At 40.0% G+C, this 18,993-nt stretch overlaps 1 protein-coding gene across 2 annotated transcripts in view; it reads right to left on the reverse strand.

Annotated features, from left to right (window-relative positions):
* The window catches only part of TULP4 (TUB like protein 4), a 173,922-nt gene that overhangs the window by 59,348 nt on the left and 95,581 nt on the right, over window positions 1–18,993 (reverse strand). For both annotated transcript variants that reach the window (XM_047101581.1, XM_047101580.1), the window contains exon 5: window positions 6,955–7,116. In XM_047101581.1, coding sequence (XP_046957537.1) covers window positions 6,955–7,116 — 162 coding nt within the window. The remainder of the gene's footprint in view (window positions 1–6,954; window positions 7,117–18,993) is intronic.

Here is an 18,993-nt window from a genome sequence, read left to right on the forward strand (position 1 = left end):
ATGGTTCACACATCAAACTACAGGAGCTGTGGTAGAGAAGGGAGACCCAGAAAGAGAAAAACGAACCACTAGCCTAAAAAGTAGTTCTCTGCAGGCCTCCTTGTGCCCATGGCAGAGGGGTTCTGGGGAGCTTTCTTCTTGTGAGGTGTTCTCCCAAGAGGGGTGGGAACTAGAGCTTTCTTCCTGTAGTTTAGGTGTGCCCTTTCACTCAGAACAGGAACCACAAAACTCTTCCTCATCCAACCTAAATTCCTGAGATGAGAGTCTGAGGATTTTTCCTTCCATCCCATCTTCCATGGACACAGAGCCACCGGATGTTCACTGTTCTAGGAGAGCCTAGCTCATGCCCACACACACTGGATCACGTGCTGGCATCTCCACCTTTCCTGATGGAAATGTACCTCAACTTCTCAACAACTTTTTCTGGTTCAAAGGCTCTCAAAGTGAACTCATGTTCACCTAAGACTCAAAGAATACAGGATGGATACATGTGAGTGTGTATGTTTCAAAGCAGTTTCCTGTATCAAGAGGCATGGTGTTCCCCTAGACCCCTGGAGAATGTACAGGGGACCAAGCATCCTCCTCCTACAGCACTCTGTTGTGATGCTGGGTGTTTCTTAGTAATGGCAAAAGCTTCACTGCTGCATTATTCTTGACCAACTTGGGACCCACAGATATTCTTTCCCCATATTTATATTTATTTCTCTGACATTTTCTATTTACACCATTTGTTGTTTCTCCCAAGCCCTACAAATACTGTTCTATTTATAAATACAACTCAAGTTTATCAAGCTGAATTTATGTGTCTTTTCTGTGAGTTTTCTATTCTTCAAAATATTTTTTGACAACTCATATTTTTTATGAGGCCGTTAAGAACTGAATGTTTGTATCCTACTCAAAATTCATATACTGAAGGCTTAATCTCTAATGTGACAGTATTTGGAGACACAGCCTGTAAAAAGGTAAGGTAATTAAGGTTAAATGAGGTCATAGGGATAGGGCCGAAAACCAGTGCGACTGGTGTCCTTATACAAAAAGGAAGAGATACCAGGGATGAGCATACACAGGAAAGGTCACATGAGGTCACAGAAAGATGGTGGCCACCTGCAAGCCAAGGAGAGAGGCTTCATGAGAAACCAGACCTGCCAACGCCTGATCTTGAACTTCCATCCTCTGGAACTGTGAGAGAGAAATGTCTGTTGCTTAAGCCCTCCAGCCAGCAGAATTGTTACAACAGCCTGAGGAGACTAAGACAGTCTTTACCTACTATATAAACTACAAGTAGGATCATATTTCCTTCTTGCAATTTAATGGAAGATAAATTTTAGCCTAAAATGAAACACATCACTTGGGAAAAAAAAAATCGCTGTAAGTATAGATGAAATTAAGAACATGCTATGAAAAACTAGTCTTGTTTTTACAAAGGTTCCATCAGAATCAGCAACCCTCAGTGGGATAACATGACATTATACACTTCTTAATGTGGCTCAGTGTAAATGATAAGGTATCACCTATTAACTATTCTTACCAAAACTATTTAATCCAAATTTAATCTCAACCTAACTTCCCATTGATAGAAAATACAGAGGCCAGTAGAAATTAAATGATACTATGGGTAAACAACTGTGCAAGTCCAGAGTGTGGAATATTCTACAAGGTAACCACACTAAACTTGTTAGAAAGGCAATGTCATTTAAAAAAGAAAAAAAGAGGAAACTTTTCTAGACTCAAGACATAATAAACAATTGCTGTATACAACTTAGATCTTGGTTCTAAATAAAAAAAAAATAAATTAAAAAAAAGGAAAAAAACCTACAAAACTCATTCTTGTAACAATTAGAGAGCTATGAAGAGCGCCTGGGTACCAGCTAATATCACTGCTAATTTCCTGGGGGTTAAAATGTAGGAGAATGAACTTATTCTTAGGACAAGCATATTGAAATGTTTTGGGGTGACGTGTCATAATGTCTATAACTGATGTTCAAAAACAGTACTACAAAAAATGTGTGCATGTATGAAGAGAGAGGGAGAATGGAAGGCAGGCAGAGGAAGAGGAGGAGAGCATACATAAACATGGCAAAATATTAGTTGCTGAATTTAAGGCAAGTATATTCTCTCAATTTTCTGTAATGTTTGAATATATGAATAACAGAAAGCCGGGAAGGATTATCCCAAAGGTCACCTCTAAACTGTCTAGATCAGGATGTAAAGGGGTCAGTTTATGAATGGAATCCTATGAGCTCCCACCCAACATTCTATGCAAAGTGACACATATAATCATGTTATGTGCACATGCACATTTTTCCAGGAAAAGGGTTGCCAATTTCCATCTAGGATTTAGTCTATAAACCCCAAAAGTGTTGGGCACCTGAGTGGCTCAGTCAGTTAAGTGTCCGACTCTTGGTTTCAGCTTGGGTCATCATCTCACACCTCATGAGTTCAAGCCCCACGTTGGGCTCTGTGCTGACAGCGTGGAACCTGCTTGGGATTCTCTCCCTCTCCTTCTCCCTCTCTCTCTACCCCTCCCCTGCTCATGCTCTCTCTGTCCCTTTCAAAAATAAACAAACATTAAAATACACACACACACACACACACACACACACACACACACACATACATATAAAAAGGAAAATACACAAGTAGGAAAACAGCTAGACTCTTATCTAACTCACTTGTAAAATAGTACTCCTTTTATTTTAAAAAGTTAGGAAGCAGCCTAAAATCCTGTATGATTAGAACTATCTCAAGATGTGAGGAGGCAGCTTCATCCTGGATGGTGTTTTACTCTACATGAAGTGCAGGAGGTTCTCCAGGAGAAGGGAAGACACACCCTGAGTTGGAGGAGGCAGAGCTTTAAACACCAACTCCCAATGTAAGAGCTCAGGACACTACATTACAAATTGTCTTTTTTCATTAATAATTTTCAAACCGAGCAAGAGATATGAAAGAGTGACAAACATGGAGGAAGGAATTTTATTTTTCCATGTCTCAGTTCAAATGTGATTGATGGAGTACCCCATATATCTCTTTGCCCTTTTCAATTCTTACAAGGACCCTTGTTGCTTCAGTGGTCTGCAACCTTTCTGAGAGGTAGCAAGTGCAGCACTTTCCTGAGTGAAATCCCACCCATCAGGCCAAATACAGAACCGGTAAACGCAATCCTTCAGAGAGAGCTTGTGGACCAGGAGACCAAACACGGGCCTAAGTCACGCTCTGGTCCTACAGACAGGTCTACAGAGCCAAGCCCAAGTGTCTTAGCCTGGCTTTAAGCTGCAGTCCATGGGGCGCCTGGGTGGCTCGGTTGGTTAAGCATCCGACTTGAGCTCAGGTCTTGATCTCCTGGTTCATGAGTTCGAGCCCCATGTGGGGCTCTGTGCTGACACAGCTCAGAGCCTGGAACCTGCTTTGGATTCTGTCTCCCTCTCTCTCTGCCCCTCCCCCACTCATGTTTTCTTTCTCTCTCTCTTTCTCAAAAATAAACAAACATTAAAAAAAATTAAAACTGTAGCCCAGCTGCCCCCTTCATGCCCATGACACCATGCTGCCTGCTACATAGGTAACTTTGTCAGGACAGAACACAGGATGTTTGTGGGTCTGTCTCATCTGGCCCCCACCATCTCAAAGGCAGGCGCCAAGTCTCACCCACCGTGTCCCCAGCACGTCTGGGTCCTGTGACTGTCACATTCCCTGTATGCAGTCTGTTAGGGATACTGGCAGACACAGCTCATCAGGGGACTATGACATGAGCCTCCCAGGTTCCACCCCTATAGGCAAGGGAAGAATGCAAAGCCAAGACTTCCACTTACATATTTTTAAGTACTTTCACATCTGTTCCCTCATTTGATCATTACAAAAGCCCTGGGAAACAGGCAGGAAATAATTCACCACCCCCCTACCCTGAACAGAGGAGGAGAGGTGCAGGGAGGGGTGTCTGTGCAAGGCTGCTGAGTGGGCTGCAGCAGGCTTCTTCAGCTGATTCCAGGAGCAGTAAAAACCTACAAAACCACAAGGGCACAATAAATTCAAGTGCTTCATACAGACACACACATATGCCTCTGGATAATTAGGAGACTGGTGGGGGGGGGCGTGGAAGAAATGTGTTGAAACTATTTCTTTGTAGCTCCCATAATAGTCATTTTGAGAAGAAAGAAAAAAATATTGACCATTTTTATTTGGAAAAAAAAAAACGGAAGCAAGAAATGTTTAGTGATTAGTAGAGAGCAATTCAGTTAAAAAAAAAGAACGAAAAGAAATAAGACTCAAAACTGAAAGTTATCGTTCCTTATTATACTAATGCTTGCTTTTATCAACATTAAACTAAAATCTCTGCTATGAAATGTCCTGGCACTTTATGGATTTTGCTGTATTTGGAAAACACAAGCTTTGTATTTACAAAGCTTTTCCCTTTTGCTGGAAGCCGAGCTATCCCAGCCTGAGTGGCAGGGCCCTGGCTGTGGACGGATTGGTGACTGCAGGGCAGCCCGCCGACAGTGAAGCTTCTTGTACTCCTGCTTTTAGGTAATTTGGCCTTATTAAAGTACGTGGGGTATGGTCTGTTGGGGAATTGCCCTCGGCAGGCCCCCTGGGAAAAGAACCATTAGGGAAGAAGATGAGGTTCCGCAAGAAATTGTGCGGCCTTACGTTTAGCCCTTGCCATCCCCTATGGAGACTCCTCTACTTACAGGAAGGATAGTCTCATGCATTTGCCAGCAAAGAGGGACTATAAAGGAGAGACATATGGATTTGAAAGCCTCACTCCAGCAACTAAGGAGTGTATCTCTGGGCACAGTTGACTTCAACCCCTAGGCCCACCTGGCCCCCCAGAGGCATTCCAGATGATGACTGAACATTAATTCCTAGGTGCACTGTCTCTCTGAGAATGTATGAGGCATGGGTTTCTAAGGCTTTTTCGGCCCCTTTCTGGCACCTCGGACCGAGGCAAACACATTGTTCTGGCCTCATGTGGTTAGGAGGTCATGTCCCTGTAACTGTTCCACTTGAGGTGTTGAGAAATGGAGGGCCTTTCACGAGAACAGCAAAGCAAATGCTTTGTAGATTATAGATAAACACAGATGCATAATGGAATAATGTAAGAAATTAATCAATAATCAAAGGGTATGCGGGAAAATTAGGGGGAAATCGCCATGTTATTTCTTAAAGGTTGATTACACATAGGAACATTTTCAAAGTTAGGTAATGTTAGAAAAACATAGATGACATATGCCACAGGGAAATCACTAGCAAATATAATGCCAAGTTTGCTACAATAAATCGGTCAGTTGAACACACTGCTGTTGTCTGTGTCCATTTTTATTTTTTGTTTTTATTTTAGTTTTGTTTTATTTTCACCGACGCCGTTCTTCCTTCGGGAACCCCTGGTTGCTGGAGCTGACCTCCAGCACCATTTGTAAAAAATAAATTATTATTATTTTTTATTTAAAAATGAATTATCAGAGGTGCCTCACTGTCTCAGTCAGTTAAGTGTCTGTTCTTGATTTCGGCTCAGGTCAGGATCTCACATCGGGCTCTGTCCTGACAGTGCAGAGCCTGCTTGGGATCCTCCCTCTTCTCTCTCTTTGCCCCTTTCCCGCTCGTGTGCACGTACATGCCCTCACTCTCAAAATGAAATAAACGTTAAAAAAAATGAATTATCAATATATAATTTTATTAGGTTATTCTATATTATTTCATCATGAAAGTAAAACAGACACATTAAAGAAAATTTTAAAATGGGTTTTAAAACGAATTTTAGAAAATGACCCCAAAGCTCATCACTATAAAACAACCTACCTGTGGCGTTTTGTTTCCTTTCAGGTCTTTTAAGTAAATGGATGGGTTTCTTTTGGTTGTTTAATGACGTGATAATCTTATACCACACACACCATTTCATATCCTGATTTTTCCCCTCAACATTATATCATAAGAACTCTTCCAGATTATTACACTGTCTTTGTAACCACAATCCATAATTTCCTGAACTTAAACTGTATAATCCTTTAAGTGGTAATACCACAGTTTACTTACCCAGTCTATTTTTAGACAAGTAGGCTGTTGCCAAATTTTTACTATCACAAATAATGTTTTAATGACTGTAACTTTTATTTTCTTCCTTTTTGTTTTTAGATAAATTCCTAAAGTACATTATCAGGTCAAAGTGGACAATAATTTTTTTAGACTTCTGACATATTCTGCCAAATTCCTTCCCTAAAGGTAATAGACATTATTACCAGCAATGGTAAGAATCCTTTAACTGAACTCTTATCATTAACCAGGAAATCACCTGTACCATTTTATTATTTTTTTGCTAATAAGTGAAACTATTTCCTATGTTATTTTGCATTTTTTTCCTGAAAATGTATATTTTTCCACCATATGATTACTGACTAGTTGAACTTCTTTTGTGAATCATTATGCCCATTATCCATTTACCAACTGGCTATTTACACAGATTTAAAAGTACATCTGGGGGCGCCTGGGTGGCTCAGTTTGTTAAACGTCAACTTCAGCTCAGGTCATGAGCTCATGCTTTGTGAGTTTGCGCCCCGCGTTGGGCTCTCTGCTGACAGCTTGGAGCTTGGAGCCTGCTTCGGATTCTGTGTCTCCCTCTCTCTCTCTGCCCCTCCCCTGCTCTTGCTCTCTCTCCCTCCCTCTCTCAAGAATAAATAAAAACATTAAAAAGTACATCTGTATGAATATTTTCCATAATTAAAATGTTAACTCAGTGTTTACCATTTGGTGGGAAATATTATTTCTCCCATCTATGGTTCACTTAAAGTTTTAATTTTTACCTGGACACATTCACTGTTGTTTACCTTCGTGATTCTTTAAGAGGCTTCTGAGTCAGCTTCCCCCTCCCCATTCCCTTCCCTATATGACTGTATGCAATCAATTCATTTCCTCCTCAGCTCACATGGTTTTAACATTTCTTACACACCCATAATCAAGAGGCTTTACCTGTTGGTCATCAGGAGTCCATATGCCACATGTGATTTGACTCTCCAGGTTTATCTCAGATGACCAGTGTCTTTGTCCGCTGACAGAACCAACCAGGACAAACCCATCTCGATATGAAATAAGTGCTTGAGTTCCATCGTGGCTCCATGTGAAATCACTCACCTTTGAGACACACATAGACACAAGATGTCAATTAATCTGAAAGGGAAAGCACTTTTAGCAAAGGCTATAGTCATTAACTTAGCCTTTGGCTAAGAGTTAGATGGTCTTAAAGAGAACAGTGCATAAATACATCATATGTACTGTAACACTAACATATAATACAAAAGACCTCATTTGAAAAGCAAGTGTCAGTGAAGAGCTAAGTGTTTCACACATGTTAATTCTTCAAGCTTTGTTCATGGGAGGGATTATCATGCCCATTTTCCAGAGAAAACAGACACAGAGGGGATAAGTAACTTATCCTTGATCATACACAAGGTGAATGGCAGTGTTAAGGATGACCCAGGGTTGTATGGATCCAGTGTCCTTGCTTTTTACCATTGTTCTATGGTCTCCCACCTATGGTAACAGATTTGCCATTAGTGTCTCTGGGTCACCTATCAAAATAGGAAAGTTCTCAGTTTTTGGTTATATACCGTCCTCAGCCTTGCTAATAATATTCCCTTAATCAAAATGAAAAAATAACTTAGGGGTGCCTGGGTGGCTCAGTCGGCTGAGCATCTGACTCTTGATTTTGCCTCAGGTCACGATCCCAGGGTCATGGGATCAAACCCTGTATCGGACTCCACGCTAAGCGTGGATCTGCTTAAGATTCTCTCTCTTTCCCTCTACCCCTCTCCCTTGCTCATGCTCTCTCGAGACTCTCTCTAAAGTAAAAAAATAATGATAATTTAACTGGAAAAATTACACATACTTGGGTGTTGTTTGATGCGTTCATTGTATTTATTCAAATAAGCCCATTTAAAAAATCTTTTAATCTATTAATGAAGTAAATTGCTTCTACTGACTTCCTCAAATTATACTACCCTTGCATGCCTACAACTAGCCCAACCTGGAGATGAAGTATTGTCTTTGATACACACAGTTGAAGTTGATTTACTGATGAGTTCAGAATTTCTACAGCTGTATTCATGAGTGAAACAAACTTATGATTTCCTTTTGATAATGTCTTTGTATCTGGATTTCTCAAAGTTATGTTGATCTCTCCGAATGAGTTGGACAGTAAGTACTCCTTCCTTTTCCACTGCCTGGAACAATTTATATAAACTGGGATAACCTATTGCATGAAAGTTGGGTATAACATGCCTATGCATCTGAATTTTTTTGTGGGAAGATTTTTAACCATTGCTTCAATGTACTCAGTAGTTTTAGTACAAGTCAAGCTGCTAAGCTTTTTATTTCCTCTTGAGTCAGTTCTATTGAATTACTAAAAAAAACTTTTCCAGTTCATGTAAGTTTTCCAAATTGTTGGCAAGTAGCTGCTGATAGTATTTATTATCTTTTTAAAAATCAACTTCACTGAGCTATAATTTGTATACATTAAATAAAGTTCTCAGCAGTCAATCTCCTATGCTCATCCTTGGTTCAAGGCAACCAGTGATCTAATTTCTCTCACTAGTTGCTTCTTCTTGAATTTTACATGAAGGGAACTGTATAGTATGCTCACTTTTGTGTATGGCTGCCTTTACTCAGTACAATAGTTTAAGAGTATTCTAAATCCTTGTGTGCATCGGCAGTTCATTCCTTTTCATGAAGAGTAGTATTTCATTATATAAATATACCACAACTTATTTATCCACCCAAATTGCCAGGCATTTAGCTTGCTTCCAGTATTTGGCTACTATAAAACTGCTATGAACATGCATGTGTAAGACCTTTGGTAGATGCGTGGTTTCATTTCTCCTGAGTGAATACCTGAGAGTGGAATTAATTGCTAGATCATATGGTAAGCATGTTTAAATGCATAAGAAATTACTAAATTATTTTCCAAAGTGGTTATGCCATTTTACACAACCTGCAACAGTGTATGAGAGCATTAGTAGGTTCGCTCCTCACCAGCACATGGTGTTGTCAGTCTCTTTTGTTTTAGCTATTCTAGTAAGTATGCAGTGGTAGGACGCTGTTCCTAATTTGCATTTCTCCAATGTAGTCATGGTGAGTATCATTTCATGTTCTTATTGATCATTTGCACATCATCTTTAGGGACATGTCTGTTCAAATTCCTTGCTATGTGTACGTATTCCCCATCCACTCATCCATATGTGCTATGTGTATGTATGAATACTCACATAGATGTATACAATATGTCTACATACATATGGATATATATAAGCTTCCAACCTTATTTTGTTATAAAAATTCTATATACAATCCTTTATAAGATATGTGTGCTGAAAATAATTTCTCTTACTCTGTGGCTTGCCTTTTCATTTGCTTAATGGTATCTTTCAAAAAGTGAAAACCTTAAATTTTGATGAAGTCCAGTGTCAATTTTTTTTTTCTTTCATGGTTCATGCTTTTTGTGTTCAATCCATTGAATCTTTACTTAATCCAAGGTTTCAAACCCAAGGTTTACAGAGAAGTTTAGTTTTTACATTTATATCTGTGATTTACTTACAGTTAATTTTTATGTAGAGTATGAGGTCAGAATCAAGGTGGTTTTTTGTTTTGTTTTGTTTTTAAATACAGATATGCAATTGTTTCAGCACCATTTGTGAAAAAGAAAATTCCCCAGATGTTACCTAGACTTATTGCGGTGATCCTTTCACAATACAGTTGACCTCTGAACAACTAAGAGCTTAGGGGTTGCTGATGCCCTGCAAAGCTGAAAATCCATGTGTAACTTTGACTTCCCCCAAACTTAACTACTAATAGCCTACTATTGACCAGAAGCCTTATCAATAGCAAAAGCAGTCAATTAATACATATTTTGTATGTTTTACCTATTATATACTGTATTTTTGCAATCTAGTGAGCTAGAGAAAATGTTATTAACCAAATCATAAGGAACAGAAAATACATTTAAAGTACCATATATTTTTTCTTTTTAAAGTTTTTATTTAAATTCCAATTAGTTTACATACAGTGTAATATTAGTTTCCAGTGTAGAATTTAGTGATTCATGTAGATTCTGGTGTAGAATAAGTGATTCACTTATATACAACACCCAGTGCTTATCACAACAAGTGCCCTCCGTAATACCCATCACCAATTTAACCCATCCCCTTTCCCACCTCCCCTCCAGCAACCCTCAGTTTGTTCTCTATAGTTAAGAGTCTGTTTTCAGGTTTGCCTCTCTTTTTTATTCCCCCTATTTCATCTGTTTTGTTTCTTAAATTCCACATATGATTAAAATCATATGGTATTTGTCTTTCTTTGATGGATTCATTTCACTTAGCACAATGTACTCTAGTTCCATCTATGTTTTTGCAAATGGTAATGGTAAATGAGTAGTATTCCACTGTGTGTGTGGAATATATATATATATATATACACACACACACACACATATATATACATATACATATATATATGTATGTGTATTATACATATGTATATATACACACACACACTCCACATCTTCTTTATTCATTCACCATGCAACGGACATTTGGACTCTTTCCATAATTTGGCTATTGTTGATAGTGTTGCTATAAACATTGGGGTGTACGTATCCCTTTTAATCAGTATTTTTGTATCCTTTAGGCAAATACCTACTCGTGCAATTGCTGGACTGTAGGGTAGACCTATTTGTAACTTTTAAAAAAATTTTTTAACGTTTATTCACTTTTGAGAGACAGAGAGAGACAGAGCATGAGTGGAGGAGGCGCAGATAGAGCGAGACAAAGAATCTGAAGCAGGCTCCAGGCTCTGAGCTGTCAGCACAGAGCCTGACGTAGGGTTCAAACCCATGAACCATGAGATTGTGACCTGACCTGAAGTCAGACATTTAACCAACTGAGCCACCCAGGCACCCCTATTTTTAACTTTCTGAGGAATCTTCACACTGTTTTCCAGACTGGCCTCACCAGTTTACATTCCATCCAAGAGTGTAGGAAGGTTCCCCTTTATCCACATCCTCACCAACACCTGTTGTTTTCTGTATTGTTAGTTTTAGCCATTCTGACAGGTGTGAGGTGATATCTCATTGTAGTTTTGGTTTGCTTTTCCCTGATAATAAGTGATGTTGAGCATCTTTTCATGTGTCTGTTAGCCATCTGGATGTCTTCTTTGGAGAAGTGTCTATTCATGTCCTTTGCCCATTTCTTCACTGGATTATTTGTTTTTTGGGTGTTGAGTTTGATAAGTTCTTTATTTATATTTATATTTTGGATACTAACCCATACTAATCAGATGTCATTTGCAAATATATTCACCCATTCTGAAGCCTTTTAGTTTTGTTGATCATTTCCTTCACTGTGCAGAAGCTTTTTATCTTGATGAAGTCCCAATAGTTCACTTTTGCTTCTGCTTCCCTTGCCTCTGGTGATATGTCTAGTAAGGAGTTGCCCCAGCCAAGGTCAAAGGGGTTCTCCTCTAGGATTTTGATGTCTTCCTGTCTCACAGTTAGGTCTTTCATCTATTTTGGGTTTATTTTTGTGTATGGTGTAAGAAAGTGGTCCAGTTTCATTCTTCTGCATGTAGCTGCCCAGTTTTCCCAGCACCATTTGTTGAAGAGACTGTCTTTTCTCCACTGGATAGTCTTTCTTCTTCATCAAAGATTAGTTGACCATATAGTTACGGGTTCATTTCTGGGTTTTCTACTCTGTTCCATTGATCAATGTATGTTTTTATGCCAGAACCATACTGCCTTGATGACTACAGTTTTGAAGTGATGCCTCTGGCTTTTCTTTTCTCTTTCAAGATTGCTTTGCTATGTGGTTCCACACCAGTTTTAGGATGGTTTGTTCTAGCTCTGTGAAAAATGGTTGTGGTATTTTGCTAGGGATTGCATTAAATGTGTAGAATGCATTGGGTAGTACAGACATTTTAACAATATTTGTTCTTCCAATTCATGAGCATGGAAAGTTTTTCCATTTCTTTCTATCATCTTCACTTTCTTTCATCAGTGTTTTATAATTTTTCAGAGTATAGATTTTTTGCCTCTTTAGTTAGATTTATTCCAAGTTATATTAGGTTTTTGCTGCAATTGTAAATAGGATCAATTCCTTGATTTCCCTTTCTGCTGCTTCATTATTGGTGCATAGAAATGCAACAGGTTTCTGTACAGATTTTGTATCCTGTGACATTACTGAACTCATGTATCAGTTCCAGCAATTTTGTGGTAGTGTCTTTTGGGTTTTCCATATAGAATATCATGTCATCTGCAAATAGTAAGAGTTTGACATCTTCCTTGTCGATCTGGATGCCTTTTACTTCTTTTGTTGTCTGACTGCTGAGGCTAGGACTTCCAGTACTATATTAAATAACAATGGTGAGAGTGGACATCTGTCTTGTTCCTGACCTTAGGGAAAAACCTTCCAGGTTTTCCTCATTGAGGATGAGGATGTGGCTTTTTATTATGTTCCCTCTAAACCTACTTTGTTGAGTCTTTATCATGAATGGATATTGTACTTTGTCAAATGCTTTTCTGCATCTTTTGAGAGGATCATATGGTTCTTACCCTTACTTTTATTAATGCAAATCTTGAACCATCCTTGCAGCCAGGAATAAATCCCACTTGATCATGATGAATGATTCTTTTAATGTACTGTTGGATTCGATTTGCTAGTATTTTGTTGAGAATTTTTGCATCCATGTTCATCAGGGATATTGGCCTGTAGTTTTCTTTTTTAGTGATGTCTTTGTCTGGTTGTGGAATCAGGATAATGCTGGCCTTACAGAATGAGTTTAGAAATTTTCCTTCCATTTATATTTTTTGGAATAGTTTGAGAAGAGCAGGTATTAACTCTTCTTTAAAAGTTTGGTAGAATTCCCTTGAAGCCATCTGGCCCTGGACTTTTGTTTGTTGGGGGATTTCTGATTACGGATTCAATTTCTTTACTGGTTATCAGTCTGTACAAGTTTTTTTTATTTCTTCCAGTTTCACTTTTGGTTGCTTAGATTTCTAGAATTTATCCATTTTTTCCAGATTGTCCAATTTGTTGGCATATAATTTTTCATAATATTTTCTTATTGTATTTCTGTGTGGTTGGTTGTTATTTCTCTTTTCTCATTTGTGATTTCATTTATTTGGGTCCTTTCTCTTTTCTTTTTCATAAGACTGGCTTAGGGGTTTATCAGTGACATTAATTTTTTCAAAGAACCAGGTCTTGGTTTCATTGATTTGTTCCTCCATTTTTTTTTTTAAGTTTCTGTATCATTTATTTCTGCTCTAATCTTTATTATTTACCTTCTGCTGGCTTTAGGCTTCATTTGTTGTTCTTTTTCTAGCTCCGTTAGGTGTAAGATTAGAATGTGTATTGAGAGTTTTCTTGCTTCTTGAGGTAGGACCATATTGCAATATACTTCCCTCTTAGGATTGCCTTTGCTGCATCCTAAAAGTTTTGGACTGTGGTGTTTTCATTATTTAAAGAACGATTGCTTAACCCAATCACTCTTTAGTAGGATGTTCTTTAACCTCCATGTATTTATAATCTTTCCAATTTTTTTCTTGTAGTTGACTTCAAGTTTCATAGTGTTGTGGTCTGAAAATATGCATGGTATGATCTCAATCTTTCTGTACTTGTTGAGGGCTGATTTGTGATACAGTATGTGATCTATTCGGGAGAATGTCCCATGTGCACTCAAAAACAATGTGTATTCTGCTGCTTTAGGATGAAATGTTCTTAATGTATCCGTTAAGTCCATCTGGTCCAGTGTGTTATTTCAAGTCATTGTTTCTTTGTTGATTTTCTGTTTAGATGATCTGTCCATTGCTAGAAGTGGGGTGTTTAAGTCCCTACTATTATTGTATTATTATCAATGAATTCCTTTATGTTTGTTATTAAGTGTTTTATATGTTTGGGTGCTTCCAAGTTGAGGTCATAAATATTTACAATTGTTAGATCTTCTTGTTGGATAGTCCCCTTTATTATGATCTAGTGCCCTTTTCCAACTCGTTACAGTCTGTTGGTTTTTAAGTTTATTTATTTACTTTTGAGAGAGTGAGAGTGAGAGAGGGAGGGAGGGAGGGAAGGAGGAAGGGAGAGGGAGAGAGAAAGCATAAGCAGGGAGGGGGAAGAGAGAAGGAGAGACAGAATCCCAAGCAGGCTCCATACCATCAGCACAAAGCCTGATGTAGGGCTTGAACTCAAGAAACGTGAGATCATGACCTGAGCCGAGATCAAGAGTCGGATGCTTAACTAACTGCACCACCCAGGCACCCCAGTCTTTGGTTTAAATCTAGTTTGTTTGATGTAAGTATTGTTACTCTGGCTTTCTTTTGACATCCATTTGCATGATAAATATTTCTCCCTCCCCTCACTTTAAATGCACAGATGTCTTTAGGTCTCAAATCTCTTGTAGGCAGCATATAGTTGGGTCTTTTTTAAATTCATTCTGACACTCTTTATCTTTTGATTGGTGCATTTAGTCCATTTACATTCAGCATAATTATTGATATGTACTTAGAGCCATTTTATTACTTTTTTTGTTGCTGTTTCTGGAGATTTCCTCTGGTCCTTTCTTGTCTTTTGTCACTTTTGGTCTTTTCCCTCCCACTCAAAGCGTCTCCTTTAATATTTCCTCCAGGGATGGTTTAGTGGTCACAAACTCCTTTAATTTTCGTTTGTCTGGGAAACTCTTCATCTCTCCTTCCATCTTGAATGATAGTCTTGCTGGATAGGGTATTCTTGGCTGCAGATTTTTCCCATTCAGTGGGTTGAACTTCTGGTTTGCCAAGTTTCTGTGGAAAGATCTGCTGCCAATGTTATAGCACTTGCCTTGTGAGTAAGGGACTTCTTTTGTCTTGCTGCTTTTAGGACATTTTCTTTATCACTGTATTTTGCAAACTTAACTACAATATATCTCGGCATTAGCCTACTTTTGTTGATCTTGTTGGGAATTCTCTGTGCCTCCTGGATTTGGATGTCTGTTTCCTTCCCCAGGTTAGAGAGGTTTTCAGCTATGATTTCTTCAAAAAAAACTTCTGCCCCTTTTTCTCTCTTCTTCTTCTGGGACTCCTATGACACAAATGTTATTATGTTTGATGGAGTCATGGAGTTCCCTAAGTCAACTCTTGTGATCCACAGTTTCTCTTTCCCTCTTTTGTTCAGCTTCATTATTTTCCATAATTCTATCTTCTATATCACTTATTTGTTCTTCTGACTCTTCCATCCTTGTGGTCATTATATCTGGTCAGTTTCAAATCTTAGATGTTGCATCTTTCATTTCTGCCTGATTGTATTTTAGCTCTTTTATCTCTGCAGTAAGGGTCTCCCTGGTATCTTCCATACTCTTCTCAAGCCTGGTAGAGTATCCTTACGACTGTTACTTTAAATTCTGCATGAGCCATATTACTTAGATCTGTTTTGTTTACAGCTCTAGCTGTGACCTTTTCTTGTTCTTCTTTTGGGATGAATTCCTCTGTCTTCGTATTTTGTCTAGGTCTCTGTCTTCTTTTTTGTGTTAGAAAAGCTCGTTATGTTCCCTATTCCTGAGAGTAATGGCTTTATGAAGAGGTCACGTAATGTCCAGGGCCTAACGCTTCAGGAAGTGTCTCTGGTGTGTGTTGCATGTAGTCTGCTGCTGCGTCTGGCTTCTCTATCCCTCAGGTCAGTCATCTACAGAGGCTCTCCTCTGTAGATGGGCAGTGTTTGGACTTTGGCCATAGTGTGGCCAGTCTGAACTAGTTGTGCCTGGTCTGTTTGTTAAATGAGACCTGATGCTGCTTCTACTAGAACTGAAGCCTTGTAGAACTCTATGGTCAGAAGACATGATACAAGTGGGGGTTTCTGGTGGTCTTCTGGGGAAGGGGCCCGCTGCACTGATCCTTAGGCACACTTGCAGAGCACAGGGACAGGGCTGGCTGACTAAGCAGGTTAGTCAGCCAGTGTTGGTGCTGTGCTTTTCAGTGAAGTTGATTTATGCTGAGGGACAGGGGAGGGAAATGGCACCAGCCAGGTCCTTTGTTCCAAGAGGGGGGTGGTCCATAGTTGCTGTTCTCAGGAAAGCCCTCTCAGAAGAGTGAATAATTTCCTATCGTGTGTCCTAGGCATTTTCCAGATCACTGTTTTCACACTGTCTGTGTCCAGGTTGCTTGCCTGCCTAGGGCAGCGCAGTGCACTTTGGGCTCTCTACTACAGTCAAATCCGCTGACTTTTAAAATTCCAAACTTTAGGGGCACTTGGGTGGCTCAGTCAGTTGAGCGTCTGACTTTGGCTCAGGTCATGATCTCATGGTTCGTGAGTTTGAGCCCCACATTGCGCTCTGTGCTGACAGAGCTCTGAGTCTGCTTTGGATCCTGTCTCCCTCTCTCTGTCCCTCCCCCACTTGCACTCTGTCTCTGTCTCTCTCCCAAAAATAAAAATTTTAAATTCCAAACTTTAAGGACCTGGCATGACAGGGACCTGCACTGCTCTTCTGGGGAAGGGTCTTGCTGCCCTGGGACCGATGCAGGTTTGACCCAGAAGGGCAGTTTGACATCAGAGTGCAAGGGCATAGGATTTGGAGCAAAGCAGGTTAAACAGCCAGTGTCCAGGTTAGCTACCCTCAGCAGGTGTCTCTGAGCCTATGCTGAGGGGTGGGAGAGGGAAATGGCACCCGCCGGGCTCTTCTGTTCCCAGAGGGGCAATGCCACCACTCACAGATGTGCTCCAAGAAGGGGGAACAGTCTCTCCTGTGAATCTTAGGTAATCCGCACACCATGCCATCTGCCCCCAAGTTACCTGCCTGCCTTCTCTCCAGGAGCAGGGCAGTGCTCTCTGGGCCCTATCCTAGCCACATCATGGACCTCTGAAACTCCAGGCTTTGAGTTGTTTGCAAAAACTCACGAAAATCAGCCTCTCGTTTTCCCAACCAATGGCTCTGGGGAAGTGTTTTCCTTGTGTGATCCCCTGTGTACTTCTCTTCCCCTCTCTCTCTCACCTCTCTCCACGACCAAGGTTCCCTCCCCTCTGCAGACGCCGCAATCCACTTCTCCCCATTTCTCCCCCAAACCATGTCTCTGTACTTCCTACCTTCCTGGATGTGGCCTCTTCTCTCCCTTTAGTTATGCACTTTGTTCTATCAGCCCTCAGGTCGATTTCTTGGGTGTTCAGAATGATCTGATAGTTATCTAGCTGTGTTTGAGGGATGAGACAAGCCTAGGGTCCTGCTACCACTCCAGCATCTTAGCTTGCCCCCGCCCCTTCTATCTGTTCTGTATTTGTTGGGGGAAAAAAAAACACCCATGTATGTGTAAGGGGACCTGTGCAGTTCAAACTGCAGTTGTTCAAAGGTCAACCGTTTGTACAAATATCAAATCATTATATTGTGTACTTAAACTAATATAACATTATATGCCGATTACAACTCAATAGCAAAAAAGACTATTGTTTCCTCCCAGTGAATTATCTAGGCATCTTTTAATTACCTTTGATTACCTGGTAATCTCTAGAGTTATGTCTACCTTTTCATTCATAAAAGTGTTATAGGTTGCTTTTACTTGGAAATGTTTAACTTTCTTTAAAATCGGTGACTTTACTGGATATATCACATTTCAGATAAAAATAAAATAAATGAACAAACACCAAAAGGACACGAACATTTGCTGTTTTCCCAGCAGAGGTTATAGGTTGGTGTTCAGTGGTTACCATGTCCCCACCGAGACAACGGCATGGATTTGTAAGACAGCTCTTGAACAGCTGGCCTGAGGTTACTGAAAAGAGCCGGTTGCTAGGGAGAACTCGGGACCCTGGTTTCACTGACCCTACATTTCAACTAACTACACTATGTAGTTTTTCTTAAGAACTGAAAACATTTTCTAGAGACAACCCATAAATTCTGCAATAAAATTTAAGGTTTTTTCAATTTTCAAGTATAGTGCTACTTATTTACAAGCATTCTGACTCATTTATCCTGGAAGAGATCCGTACTAAAAAGAAAAACATCCTAGTAGAGGGGGAAGAGTTTAGCCGGTGAAAAGAAGCTTCGCCAAGACACCACCAGTCTTGCAGTCACAGAAAATGATAACAAAAGATGTTTCCATGAATGAATTGGGTTTACTGAATTAGGTCAGCACAGGGTGGTAAAAATATACCACAACTGGAAAGACAAAAACAAGGGAACTGATACCCAGTGCTGTAAAGAAAATAAGCAGGAAGCCGCCCTCCTAGTTGCCTTTCAGTGGCACAGGCCTGCGGGCTCTTGCCTCACAGAACGTGTTGTCAGACGTGGATTAACTATGTCTCGGCACCAGCCTGGTCAGACCTCAGCCCGAGGCAGCTTTCATCACAGTGGCCAGTACCTGTGCGGGACACGGCCACGCCTGGTGACTGACCTTACACAATAATGCACACACTGTTCCAGACTCACTTTTGAAATAAAGGACTCGTAATCATTTCCTGAAAAAGAAGTTGTTAAAGCATCACTTAGCTTTTGCCGAATGTCTGATGCCTTTGTGACAGTACAAGTCATGCTGGGCGACGTGGATCACCTGTCATTTCCTCTAAAAAGCATTCTTTTTTTCTGAGCAGATTTCAAGGATCCTCCTCTTCCCAGCCACGAAACTGTCCTCCCTCCCACCAGGTTCTGTTTCAGGTGCAGCCAGCCACTACTTCCTCAATCAGTGATTCATCATCACCAGTGCATGGTGTTTCTCTGCTCAGATAAATTCTGATGCCAACACAATTCAAAGAAGCGAAACCTTTCCCAGATGTAAGTGCTTACTGCTGACAACTGCTTAGCGGGTTCCGAGGTTTGAGGGATCAGAGTTCCAGACAGCAAAATTATATATAAATCTAGATCATATCATAGATATAGTGATTACTTTTGAACATGGCAGGGGCAGGCATTTGTGAGATTCCAGGAGGTTCCGGTGTTCTATGGTCCACAGAAGTTCATTCACCTCCAGGTCTGAATTCATTCTCCCTTTCCTGTGTCTAAAATGCTTTTTTA

Source organism: Lynx rufus, unplaced genomic scaffold, assembly GCF_022079265.1.
Source record: "Lynx rufus isolate CCGP_SWC_20201006 ecotype Redwood Valley unplaced genomic scaffold, mLynRuf1.p SCAF_6, whole genome shotgun sequence".
Classification (NCBI taxonomy): Eukaryota; Metazoa; Chordata; class Mammalia; order Carnivora; family Felidae; genus Lynx; species Lynx rufus.